General features: G+C 39.6%; 1 protein-coding gene across 4 annotated transcripts in view; it reads right to left on the reverse strand.

Moving 5' to 3' along the window:
- Nucleotides 1-7339: 7339 nt before the first annotated feature.
- NPVF (neuropeptide VF precursor) overlaps nt 7340-13689 on the reverse strand; it is a 134285-nt gene continuing 127935 nt past the window's right edge. For 3 of the 4 annotated variants that reach the window (XM_077190737.1, XM_077190728.1, XM_077190734.1), the window contains exons 2-4: nt 10766-10863; nt 8598-8970; nt 7340-7724 (exon numbers count right to left, since the gene is read on the reverse strand). In XM_077190737.1, the coding sequence (XP_077046852.1) occupies nt 7717-7724; nt 8598-8970; nt 10766-10834 (450 nt within the window). In that variant the 5' untranslated portion in view covers nt 10835-10863 and the 3' untranslated portion in view covers nt 7340-7716. Of the gene's footprint in view, nt 7725-8597; nt 8971-10765; nt 10929-13689 lie in introns of those variants that run through there. The other variant, XM_054641953.2, reaches the window with a different exon arrangement.

The raw sequence follows: 13689 nt of genomic DNA on the forward strand, positions 1-13689 counted from the left end.
ATTTCCAGAGTTCAGAAGTTTAATATATTCTAAAAAAATAATTATTTCAGTATGTCTTTTTCATGCTCTATCTTACTCTAGAGCTGAATGTTTGGAAAGGCTCAGCTGAATATTTTCCTTCATTGCATTAATTACTCAACTGTTGAAAAATGTCTGTTATTTCCTTCCAAAAATATACTATGGAAGAATTAGAGTTGTGATTTTAGGACACAATGGAAATGAGTAACCTCAGCTGTTATTACAGAGGGTGTACTGACTGGAAGAAAAAGGCTTAGGACATCAGTTCTAGACTCTGAATCTTTACACAAAAAGGTCATCCCCCACATGTAAATCTGTCAGTACCTTAGCTGTGTGTTTCACTGCCACCTGTATCTCCACATTACTGAATTTCTTTGGCAAAAAACTAATTGGGAGGATGAAGGTCCTTGATACATCTCTGTATAGCTCCCTTACCAGGCTACAGTGGATGTCCTGTGCTCTGGTGGAGCAAGGGAAAGATGGATATCATAAAATCACAGAATGCTTGAGGTGGGAGGGGACTTCTGATGGTCACCTGGCAAGGCCACCTAAATCAGGCTGCCTATGACCATGTTTCCAAGGAGGGATCTATCACACCCTCTCTGGGCTCAGCCACCCTCACAGGCTCAGTGCTTCCTTATGTTCAGATGTTTCAGTCTTCTCACTGGGCACAAATGAAAAGAGCCTGGCTCCCTGTTCTCCTGCAGCCTCCCTTCAGTGTTTGTACGCATTGATGAGATCCTCCCTGAGCCTTTTCTTCTCCAGGCTGCACCATTCCTGCTCAGCCTTCCATCATATGAGAAATGTTCTAGACCCTTCATTAGCTTAGTGGCCTTTCACAGATCCAAAAAGAGCCAAAGCAAGCTGTTTGTTGAAGTGAGAAATTATACATATTCTTATCCTTAAGCTGGTGTTAAATGGCAAAAGTTAGAAGGAATTGATAGGCAGATTATAATTATTATAATTATAATACACACTGCAACAAATTATCTCTTCATGCTTTATGTCAAATGCCACTGTAATTTCTTTAAAAAAAATTATTTGTTCTAGGAATGGTTATTAAAAGACAGAAAATTGACATGACCAGACTTGTTAAGGTTTAAAGTTCATGAGATAGATTTTGTAAAGCTAATGCTGTAATTTCCTTTTTTCTAACTCCTCCAGGAGTTTGCCGTGCTAATTTGCATCCCAGGTTCTATAAGGGAATACACGATTCTCCCCAAAATCAGGCTTTACAAGGAGTGTTATTTCTGCCCTCTCGTGGCCACGGACCATTTTGCAGTTCTGCATCGATGAGAATTCCAGACTTGAATCTCATTTCCATAATTGCAAATTGCTTTTTCTTTAGAGAACAGACATATGTTTTGTATCTCCGAGTCAATTTTCCTGTATAAAATGTATTTATGTATATATTTCATTTGAATATAATAGTTGATTATCAAATTAATTACTTAAAAATCTTCTAGTTTATGTCATAACCCAGAATATGAACCTGTGACTTGCATGTTACAAGAAACAGTCTGAACAATAAATTTTGTAGCACGCATGTAAGAGCATATAATGCAATAGTGATTTAAGAGAAAAGTATCATAGAAAGCAAGAATAGATTATTCACTGTCAAATAATACTAACAAATGAGAATATTTTTCTGTTATGTCCTGGAAAATGGGGAAAAAAACCTCATGACTTTATACATTACCTGCAAACTTTTTTCCTCTGTGCTCTTTTTCAGTCAGCCCAAGTTACTGTATCCTCATTTTGGTGATTTCTGGGTTAACTGAGAAAATCACTATTGCACATATTGTGCTAGTGCAAAACTGTGCATCATCTGCACTTAGCAGCAGAGGGAAATAAGACCCAGAACGAATTTATCAATAGTTACACATTTGAGATGGGGGTGGGCTCTGAAATCCTCCAGGGCCCCCCTGGATTCATAAAATCATATGCAGTATAAATGTGTGCAAGAACATATCTGGTAGGAAATGTCTTGAAATACAGAACTTCCAGAAACATGCAGTGGAGGCTGAGCAGACACAGGAATTTCTGAAAACTGCCTGCTCTTTTCCCCTCCCCTGCTCTTTACTCAGACTGGCACATCAAGAGCAATTCAGAATCACCTGGGTTCACACTTCTTTCAAGAGTCCACAATCCATATGTGATCCCAGTATAACTACACTGTAGGCTGCTCTGCAGTACCTCCACTGGAATTTAATTTCTTCCCAGGAATCTTAATTAAACTTCTGACTTTTCTTTCATAGCTGCCAAAAGAAGTCAGCTGCTGAATTGGGCTGTGCATTTTAGTTTGAAATGTGTCTTGAGGGACAGGCAAACCTGTACCTCTCAGAATTGATGATGGTCTCTAAAGGCAAGTAGGTACTCAGTCAAAATGGTAACTGCGCTCAAAGACAAGCTCAGCACCAAACATGTGCTTTTATGTTTTTCTTGAGCCACTCTCTTCAACAGCAGAGTTCAAAGAAAGTTTGTCTCCATTCTTTTACAAATAAATTTCTCCATATTTGCCATAGAATAAATTCCAAATATTTATTGCCCCAAGATGTGGATGTATTTTAAGTACCTAGAGAGTTAAGCAGCTAAGAGAAGCAGATGATTTTTAAAAGTTTCCCTCTGTTCTCCTTCACTAATTCATCTAAATAAGAAGTGCTTGTCTTGGTTTGGAAAGACAGGTGTCTGCTAAAGAAGGCAGGAGCCTCCTCTGAAATGGAAAATGTAACCCCCCCACCTCTGAATTGCTATAAATTTTAAATTAAGGGACTCTCAGGCAAAAAAATATGGGAGCAGGAAATAACAGTTCTTAAATAGGTAAGAAAATAAAAAGATAAAATAAACAATGCCGTACACTAGAGCAACACTGACTGAGTCAGAACACAACCCGACACCCTGTGGGTCAGGGTGTTTGTAGCAGTCCAATTGGAATTGTGGCTGCAGCCCTCCTGGAGTGTCAGGTATGGTTTTGCTGGAGCAGAGATCCTGTAGTAAAGGGTGCAGTCTTCCTCTGAAGATCCACTGGAAGAAGAGGCAGCTGTTCCTCTGAGAAATCCAGTGGAGAAGCTGTGCTGGTGTTCCAGAATCTCAAGATTATATCTGAGTAGAATGCTTGGCTCTTCCCTCTGGGCAGAGCATCTCACAAGGGATGCTATAGTTCTTATCAGTCATGCAGTGACATTCAATAGCCTGTTATCAGCAGGTGTCTCCCCAGCTGTGGGAGAGATAAGGAAACTGCCCACTTAACAGAAGACAACTGTCATACAGATGACAAATAGAATACAATTGGCTTGACAATCCAGGACAGTGCTCCAGGTCTTGGAGCAGAGATCCCCCTGTATCCTGCAGGCCCAGGTGAGGCAGGCTGTCCCCCTACACCCCATGGAGGACCCCATGCCAGGCCAGAAAGAGGCTGTGACCCATGTGGGAAGCCTGTGCTAGAGAGGGTTTGCTGGCAGGACTTGTGACCCTGCAGGGGACCCACACTGGGCAGTCTGTTCCCAAAGGACAGCACCTCATGGCAGGGACTCACTGTGGCACTTTGTGAAGATGTGCAGCCCATGGAAAGGACTCATACTGGAGAAGCCCATGGAGGAGTGTCTCCAGGAAGAGGGACTCCACGTTGGAGCAGAGGAATAGTGTGAGAAGTCCTCCCCCTGAGGAGGAAGGAATGGCAGAAACATCACTTGGTTTACTGACCCCAATCCCCAATCCCCATTCCCAGCACTGCAGGGAGGCAGAGAATTTGGGAGTGATCTTCCTTGTCTTCATCCATGAGACTTTTGTTATACTTTTTCTTAAGTGTCCAGCTGAAGATGGAAGTGATATGGTGATTTTGTAGGCTCCTTTTGTCCACCCTGGATCAACCCACCACAAGCATCTCCACAAACTGTAAATCTGTTTTCAACTGATAACTTTGATATAAAGCTCCTCAGAGATTTATGACGTACTTTGAACCTCAGTGATGCAAACTGATTTAATGTTTTCTTTCATGTGAGGTGGGGGAGCTTTAGGAACTAAGGGTCAAAACCCAAGCAAATTTTGGTTTACAGCATTCCTAATAGTTGCTTCTGGTTTTGAACCACTTTTCATCTAGTACTTGTAACCTGTATATGCCCAAATTTGCAAAGACAGCTACATGGCTCTGTGTGCCCTACAACACTCATATTGCATTGCTGCTTGTCTGTGCATTTGTGCTACAGTATGCAGCATGTGAGGTTTAGCTCCAGTTTCTATTATTCAAACATTTCTTTCAGTGTGGCTGAGGTATCAAATACATGTGAGGAGAAAGGAGATCATGTGATCCAGCCTCCTGTTGAAAGCATGGCCTGAAAAGAAATAATTTTCTCCTGAGGTGTTGCTGTGTGAGACAAAACAGTACTCGGATGCCTCTGAAAATTTGGGATGTAGCAAAATGAATTTTCCTGTGCAAGGTTTTTCTGACCTATGTCTGTCTTAATCACCTGACTCCTTTTTTTAAGACCTGCAAACAATGGAAATACCCTTCTGTTTTTCATTTCACTTTATGCACTATCAGCATGTTGGAGGATGGTAATAAAAGGATGGAATGAACTTTAATAAGTTCTGGGTTTAGAAATCTGTCATAACCATATACTTTTTTTCAGTATTTCAAGTACAATGGTAGCCTACAGAGATGTCTGAGTTTTCTGAAAACCAATCTAGAATATTTCTTCTACTAGTTAACTCTGGGGATATAAGTGGATAATTTGTATGACAACTGTAGGAGAAACCCTTTCTTTTTTTTCTAAAATTTTAATTGGATACAGTTCTGAGTAAGGCCACAGGACTGACCTTCTGGCTAATCACTGCATAGAATACATTGTGCACAGATATGAAGAGATGAAAAAATGTATTTTGCCTTATTCATTTTTCATGAGATAAAATACACATAAAGATACTGTAAGCCGCTTTTTTCTTTCCTAGTAGCACAAATTTTTCTCATCCAAACTCTGGTCTACAAAAGATCTGAGTGGCACTAGCTGAGGCCCTTCTACGTTATGTCACCAGGAGAGCAGCACAAATGCAAATCAGACATCTATGGCTGTCAAGGTATCTGTGCCAGATGAACTTTTGTGGGTGCACTAATGAAAGCATTTCCAATTCCTGCTAACAGGTGCTCTTAAACTTGGGGAAATTTTTAAATGTCTTGATTAAAGTTTGGAAATTTCTAGTGGTCTGTCATTACTAAGGATAGCCCAGTTTTCATATTTAAAAAAATGCAAAAGGCAGTTGCAAAAGCAATTGAAAGGAATCTAAGACTGACAGATTTCAAACACGATTCCAAAGTCTGGTTCTTTCTGAGGGTAAACCAAAAGTGTCACTTTATACTCCACTAAATCTGTCTAAATGATATATTGAAATCAACCCTATGATGAGCCTTTGGACTTATAAATTAATCAGTACATTGTCAGCTGTCTTCTCTATAAGCTTAAGTCAGAACCTAAAACAAACCTGGTGTTTTTTGCATGGAGACTTTAATAACAGGCATAAATATTACTTGTACAGCAAGGAAGGCTGGTAGCTCCTGAACCCTTCAAGAATTCATGCCAGGAAGTCCCAATAGTCTGTCAATTGATTTACTTGTGTCCTCTCCTTGCTTTTTCCCAATTCATGAATAATATCTGTATGTGGATAATAAATAATCCAGTGAGTGATAGCTAGAGCAATGTATGTTGCCTATGGTGCCCCTTCTCCTCCTGTTGCACTATCCTGTGATTGTTTTCTTGGCTCATGTGCTCTCAAGCCAAACAGAAATTTTGCACAGCATAGCATAATTCCTACTTTATGTACTTTTCAGCTAGCAGTTCCTGTGCTAAGGGAAAATAAATCAATAGCCACCTCCTGTATCCATGCTATGAAGCTTGCCATAAGAGGACAACTTAATTGTACCTGCTGCTGGGCCAGTGTTTGGGCTTCTGCTTTCCTCCCACAGCAGCTATCATTAATGCCAATGGATGTGTACCCTTTCCCTGTTGCTAGGTGATATGTGCCTTAAAAAGGCAGCTTCTATTGCTGCTCAGGGATTCTCACAAATCTTGTTTCCTTTTGGTTCACATGTCGTGCAGTGAGGTTTGCAGGACCAGAAACACAGCTCAAAGCTCAGGGCATTTCCTTCTGCTGCCCATTTGATTGTAAATCACTTAAAGATCCTGGTTTTCCTGACTGAGGAATAAATGGCACCTGATCTGGTGGTAGGCAATGGCAAGACTTCTGCTTCATAGCCTGGATCTTTGACTTTCCCCACACACAATTTGTTGACCAGTGTCCTTCAGCATGGACTTGTCTGCTGTACCCAAGTGTTATACTGCAAAACAGGTCTTTCAACAGCACTTGTAAGGTAAAATGTTTTCTGAGGCTCAGAGAAAAACATGAAGATTGGTTTGGGATGCTTACATTCAGAAAGTGTAACCTCGCTGGTTTTTATCTGTTTAGAATTTCCTATCTCTTTGTTATTTCAGGTATGAGTGAGTAGGAGACTAGATATTCTCAGGACTATAGTCTGATTCCTTTGGATTGAATTAGATTCACCAGGTACAGGCTGAATAGTGTTGTGTTTCCTGTAGCCTCATTAATTTTGTGGAGGAATGGCAACTCAGCCTCTGTCCCATCTATTAATTGATCTGATCAATTTGATAGGGTTTTTTTCCAGGTTCTTGTAAAGATATGTGGAATGTAAAGACATCTGGTTACTGTTTTTTTCAGCATAAAGACTAAGACAAGAGTCAGGAGAAGTAATAAACTCTCAGATATCCAAACCCTGAGTAAGAGGAGGCAACAGGACAGTAGCAAAGAGCAGAACTACCAGACCACTTGATGGGACTCGAACAGAACCACTCGATGCCTTGAGAAGGCAGGCACTGAATGGACACTGTGCATGGACACTGTGTGATCTGATAGCACCTCTTAAACCAGGCTGGACAGCAGAATGAGTGATCTGGTTGCCAGCAACTGAGGAGTCAAAGGGACCTGCAGGTCTGAGAGCCAGGAGCTGGAGACAGACAGATTGTCTGGTTCCAAGCTATTGAACAGACTGAGCATTAAAGGGCTGCTGATGAAGGCACCCATTTGTATGTGTGATTCTAATGTCAGTTTAAAGCTGGACTAGCTGTGAGCAGAAGAAGAGGTGTAGGAGCCAGCTGCCAGAGAGACAAGCTGCCTTTCAGATTTATATCCAAGATGACCCATAAAAACCAGGAAAAGCTTTTTCTCAACACTTGATTTTCTTTAGCTGCTCATGACACAAAGTCTATCAGCAGTTTTGATCCTGCTTCTCATTGTTATTATTCACATCATAGGCTTCTTTTTATTTGAACCATGCGCCTTTATTAATTTTATGCTTTTTAGAATTCTGCTTTAAATGCTGTAAATTACACAGCCATTGTTCTGAAATTCAGTTTTACAGCCAACAGGACATAAGTAGCATAGAAAGAAATAGAATTTATACTAGACCACCACGGAAGCAAACTACCACAACAATCACTAAATTATCATTGCCTTATATGTCAAGGGTTTTTGCAAAAAAAATACATTATGCATACATGAAGGCAGGTTTGCATTTCAATTCACACATTTCCTTTTGATGACCTTTAGTTTTGAAAGCACATTGCAGCTTTTCCAAGTCTTTCAGATTCTGTCTTCATCATTTCATTCCAGTATTAACATAACTGTTAGAATTCATATCCCTAAAAATACCAGACAAATAAAACAAAAGCTGTTATAATTAGGTGAGACAGTGAGAAAGGAATGAAAGGAATCAAATTAAATGAGAGAGAACCTTGGCTTCTAATATATCTGTTATCATTTCTGGCCTGAACTTCTACTTTATTCATGTGTCAGATGGAGGTCAGGGGTAGCCACCTGAATCTTGGTTACAAGACAAATGGGCAGTTCCAGTAAGGCAGCAGTTATGATAAGAAGGACTGTTGTTGAAGAGCTGGTTTAAATTATTCTTAGTAATAGCAGGAAATAGTTTTTCTATGCTGAAAATAATTCTGAGATGTCATAAAAATTTTTCCATGATAACGTGGAATGAAAAATCAAAATCTCAATCCTTGTCTCAGTAAGAAAATATGAAAAAAATAGACCTGGATGAGAAAAATAATTTTCAGAATGCTGCTATTCGGCTTGGAATGTTGTCTTTTTTAACTCTAATTTGCATAAATTTAGAAAATTGAGGAGTAATTTATAGGTAAGTTTGTAATTTTATAGTGCTGAAATGGGATATTTTAATGATTCTGAAACTTCTTCACCAAAGATATGATTTTTCAAAATGAAACCTGATCTAAAAAAGCATCAAATCTAATCCTGTCATATGAACATTTTAAAATTTGGCTGTTTGGCACCTTCTCATTAAAAAAGGTTTTATAAAAAGATTCTCTACTGCTTTTTTATGAGGCTTTTTGATTTGATGAACTGCAATCTTTCTTTTGGCAAATTGAACTCATATTGCAATGCTTAGGAATATTCCTAGAGGAATTCTAGCTGTATTTAATCATTGCTAACCTATGATTTAATATGCATTTTAATATGGGGCTTGAACACTTGTGTAGCATTACCTGGTTCAGATTCCTGAATGTCTCGAGGCAGATTGACAGCCAGTGACTTCCCAAATCTCTGTGGCAAATTTAGAAGTGATTGACTGAAACCTTTAACACGTGGAGATCTCTCAAGCCTGTGTGATACCCTTGGAGCATGATTAAGTATGTTGTCTCCAAAAGCTCTTCCAAATCTCAGGGGCAAATTTGAAAATGGTTTAATGCTTCTTTCTTCTGGATAATTTCTTCCAAATCTAAGAGGTAAATTAGCAACTGAATTTGGCATCTTGCTTGCTGTAAAAGGGTTCATTTTGATGATATCTTTTGATCCCCAGTCTTCCATTTCTTCAAAATTGAGACTCCTCTGCTTTTCTTCCAAAATATTATCTGTAATCTAAAGAAAAATAATTTAAAAAAAGATATAATCATTTTATTGGGCATTACTCCAGCTACCAATGACACAAAGTATTTGATTTCATACCTCCTTAGAAAGCTGCTGGGCAATGCTCTTATTTTTTTGAATATGTAATGTTTTTTAGATCTATTTGCTAAACTCCATTGTAATGTGAGCTCCTTCATATGGATTACTTCATATGCTGACATTGTCCTGCCTACATTTTCAGAGCTCTGACCACAAGGGCATATTTCCATATCAGTGTCAGCAAATGGTTCCGCTCAAATGGTGTCAATCTGACTCTGAGCCCAGGAGTCAGATCCTGTGCAGTCAGTTAAGATAGGACAGCACCTGCTGTCAGGGTCACATTTGCTAGTATCACCACCTGAAATCCTATGGAGTGGAAGATGCTGAACATATTTTGTGATTTCACACAGACTCATCTGGTCTGGATGAACAGGAGGATGGACCAAGCCACCTGAAGGTATAGCTCATTTCTTCCTCAGCCCTGGGTGGATGCTTTGGACACAATATCCATCCAGGCTATCAAGCAGGGAAGTGAATGGAAAGCTTTTGGGTCAAGTTCACATCATCCCTGTTCTGGCTTTGCAGCATAGAAGTTGCCCTGAGTTTTAAATGGCTTTGGTCCTCCACTAGCCCACAAGATACATGGGGAGCTCCTGGCCTCCTAATTTTTTGTGCAACCAACACAAAACACACTTTCTGTATCTATGCTGTCATACAGTGAAGAACTGAGCCTAGTGTATTACCTGTCTCATGATGCTGAGGGCAGCTGTTGCCTGAAAAAGAGCTTTATCAGTATGACCCTTCTTATGGAGCAGTGTTCTTCCCTTGGCATATTGAGAACAACTTTTGTGACAAAAATAAGTTTCCAGGACTTAACTGCAAGTATGTAAAAATCTGGATTTAAATTTCAGTCAAAGACACAAATGCTCCTAATCATAATTTCACTTTCTTGTCCTATTTGTCTTTCCTTTGAGCTTCTCCAGTTACTGGTAGAGAACAGGAATGAGCCATTCGAGTTCATACTTCATGGTTAAAACTTTAAATAAACTATCCCTCTGATTGCACCTGAACACTGCTTCTGGAAGAATATAAAAGATAGTGAGCTAAAGTCCAGAGGATTTGACTAACATAATTGAATTTGTATTTTGTTTTGAAGGATGTTTATAATACCAATGATGATAAGTCAAAAAGAGGGGTTGGCTCCCATTCCTAGGGAGCATTTGCAGGGAAAACATGAAAAATAATACAGATGAAGTGTGCAAATTTCATTTGGCACCTATTGAGACATAATAAATGTGCAACCCTGCAAAGAAATTTTTATAGGCAATTTCCAGAGTAAAATTTTAAGGCCATTAAGTATATTAGATTTAAAATGTTCTCTGTTTATCATTATTCTTTGAGTATTACAAGCATGCCTTTATTAATTTTGGATTAGTAATCTGTTATATTAGGTACATAAAACACCTGACAGGAATGTTAATTGAGGACTCACTGTGTAAGTAAGAAACTTTTCAGAAAAAGTTGCAGCCTAATCATAAAGCTGTACTGCAAGAAAATTGGAACATGAGTTGATTTACACAATCAACTCATGTGTTTGAGAAAAGGAATTTCTTGAAAATTCTTTTGACAAGCTTTTTTCATACTGCTAGTGCTGTAATGCTGAATGCTGTGGAATGAGTTTAGGACAGCCTGTGCCAAAAAAATCCAGTGTGCTCAAGATCTCACCCACAGTTTCCCCCAAACAATGTCACAGTAATACAGATCTTACCTCATAATCTTTACCATCACTGTCTTCTCTGCTCTGCAGCCTGGACTTCATTGGTTCATTTAGGCACATACTGTTTGATGTGAGAAAGACCACTGTAGCTAAAGCAAACAGAATAGACTTGGTTGAAATGACTTTCATTTTTCTCAAGTTAAGCTTACTTAGAGAGCTCAGAATCTGTACAGAAAATAAAACTGCCATCTTTTTATATAATCAGAAAACAAAACAAATTTTTTTCACCATGACATCAGTCTCTAAACCTCCAATTCCCAGTATTAATTAGGGAAGTAATTTTAATATATTGGAAGAATGTTGGGAATCTTTTTTGTGAAGCTTCTTAGACAACATAACTCCTTGTTAGGGACACGCTGACTTTACAAATATTTTGTTCTGGTGAAGTATGTCTTAATTAGCTAATTTTGAGAGCCACAAGAGTAGAGATGTACAATAGCCACAATGCTCCATCACTAGTAGACAAAATCACCTTGTTTCTTTCTTTTGTATTGGTGTCCTCAGAAGAACTATGAAAGGAAACTTTCCCCATGTAAGCATTCTTCTGCTTAAACAATCCTTTTGGACCACAGAATGCTTGTTCATACTTATGTACACCTAGAAACATTTGTCCCATTAAAATCAAGTGCTGTGTATTGGAGTTGTTGATCAGATCCTAAGAGATGTTATGCATCATCATGATCTATTGACGTACATAGTGCCTATGCTCTAAATTTGACATATTAATTTGCATTCAGAATGGGTTAGGTACATGCTTTTAAAACCCTGCCCATAAGGTAAATTTTTAGAAATTCCAAAGGTTATGTTGTATCTATATTTTTCAGGCCAAATTTCCAGCAGTGGTTTTTAATTTGCCCCTTAGCTGAACACAGTGAAAGCGCTGGACTGCCCATGCATGTTCTGTCCCAGAAGGAGATTCAGGATGCAGACTAAACCTACCCTTAAAGCACACATTGAATTGGTTGCTAGATAGGCTGGTAAACCAGGCTAATATTAGAAAAAAAATATTGTGTTGTTCTTCCATTTGTTATTCCTAAATTCTTGAACTGCTTTAAATTAGTGCTTAAAATCAACCCCATATGGAGGGAATTTGATTGCTTGCATTAAGTGCTCACACTGAAAATCAGACTCTAGGCATGTTACTTTGCAATTCAGCAGCAGGGTTGTAAAATGTCCATTCCATCACAGCACTAGCAATGTAGTCCCATGAGAACGTGTTTTATGCTGTGGGCAGTATGGATAGTATGGACTGTTTATATGTTGACAGTGTGTTACTGTCTTTGCTGCACAGTGAAGCTGAAAGATTTGCAGCTAACCTCAGTTTTTAATTAAAAAATGGCTGTTTTGATAAGTTCATGCCTGCAGTCATTTCTACCTTAAATTCTCTGAAACTGAGATCCTGAAAGCCATAAGCAGCCTTCAGGAGGAAATCCCATTGACAGAGCTGGAAGTGAAAAGCAGACAGTTTCTCCTATATGAACTTCCCCAGATGGAGAATGGGTCTAAGATTCTGCTCCTTTTTTATGTGACAGAGACCATCAAATTGCTAAAGTAGATGAATATGGTATCAGTAAGATAATTAGGAGCTCCTGTGAGAAAAGTGTGTATTTTAATGATTTACTGGCTTTTGTATGTCACTTTCCTTTGCTGTTGTACCATTACATTTACATTTACCTTTTTACATTTACATTTTTGTACTCCTTGTTTCTTTGTGGTGTGCAATCCTTCTGGCCATGTCTGATAGCAGAAAAGGTTGGGTTCAAAGACCATAGAAGCATAAATGGCTTTGAGTTGGAAGGTACCTTAAAGATCATCTAGTTCCAACCCCCCATGCCATAGTTGAGGGTGCTTTCCCCTAGATCAGGTTGCTCTGAGCCCCATCCAAGCTGGCCATCCACATCCAGGGATGGGACATCCACAACTTTTCTTGGCAATGTGTTCCAGTGTCTCACCACCCTCACAATGAAGAATTTCTTCCCCATATCTAATCCAAATCCACTCTATTTAAGTCTAAAGCTATTTGTCCTTGTCCTTTCACTGCAGGCCCTTGTAAAAAGTCTCTCTCCAGCTTTCTTGTAGGCTCCCTTTAGTACTGAAAGGTGGTTAAGGTCTCCCTGGAGCCTTCCCTTTTCCAGGCTGAACAACCCCAACTCTCTCAGCCTGTCTTTCATAGGAAAGGGTCTCCAGCTCTCTGATCACCTTCATTGCTCTCCTCTGGACTCACTCCAAGAGGTCCATGTCCATATTATGTCAGTGGCCCAGAGCTGGATGCCATAATTCAGGTGGAATCTCATGAGAGTGGAGTCGGGGGGCAGAGTCACCTCCCTCACCTTCTGGCCCCACTTCTTTTGATGCAGCCCAGGTTATGGTTGGCTTTCTGGGTCATGAGCCTTTTCTGGCTCATGTGATGGGAGTAAGCACAGTTCTGTGTCATCTCAAGGGGCAATGGTTCCCCTTGCATTCTCTGAGACTGAGTTCTACAAGGTGCTTTAGAGTGGGATGCGGTAGATAGGGAGGGAAAAGATACTGTACCAGTAGTGATTCATGAAGAGGGCTTGTATGAGCACACCTAAACCATGCATGCAGGATGTAAAAATCCATGATGATGCATTTGTTCCCAGAGAGCCTTGGTATGAGTCCTTTTCTCAGAGTAAGTGACTTGTCTTCTGTTTTTAAATAATATTCATGGCAGGGAAATAGAATTCTGGGGATACCAAAATTTTGGTATTTGCAAATCTGAGTCAAATTCTTTGGAAAACAGAGGGAATAAAACAGCACTGGAGAAGACCTCTAGAAGGAGCCCATGTCCTCCTAGTGCTCTGGCAGGTCAGGGGCAGGAACTGTCTCTTTTCACCAAGGGCTGAATGTGGATTCCTGACTCTCTGGAGCCTCACGTCAAGGGGCTTCAATCTGTG

This window comes from Agelaius phoeniceus, chromosome 1, assembly GCF_051311805.1.
Source record: "Agelaius phoeniceus isolate bAgePho1 chromosome 1, bAgePho1.hap1, whole genome shotgun sequence".
Classification (NCBI taxonomy): domain Eukaryota; kingdom Metazoa; phylum Chordata; class Aves; order Passeriformes; family Icteridae; genus Agelaius; species Agelaius phoeniceus.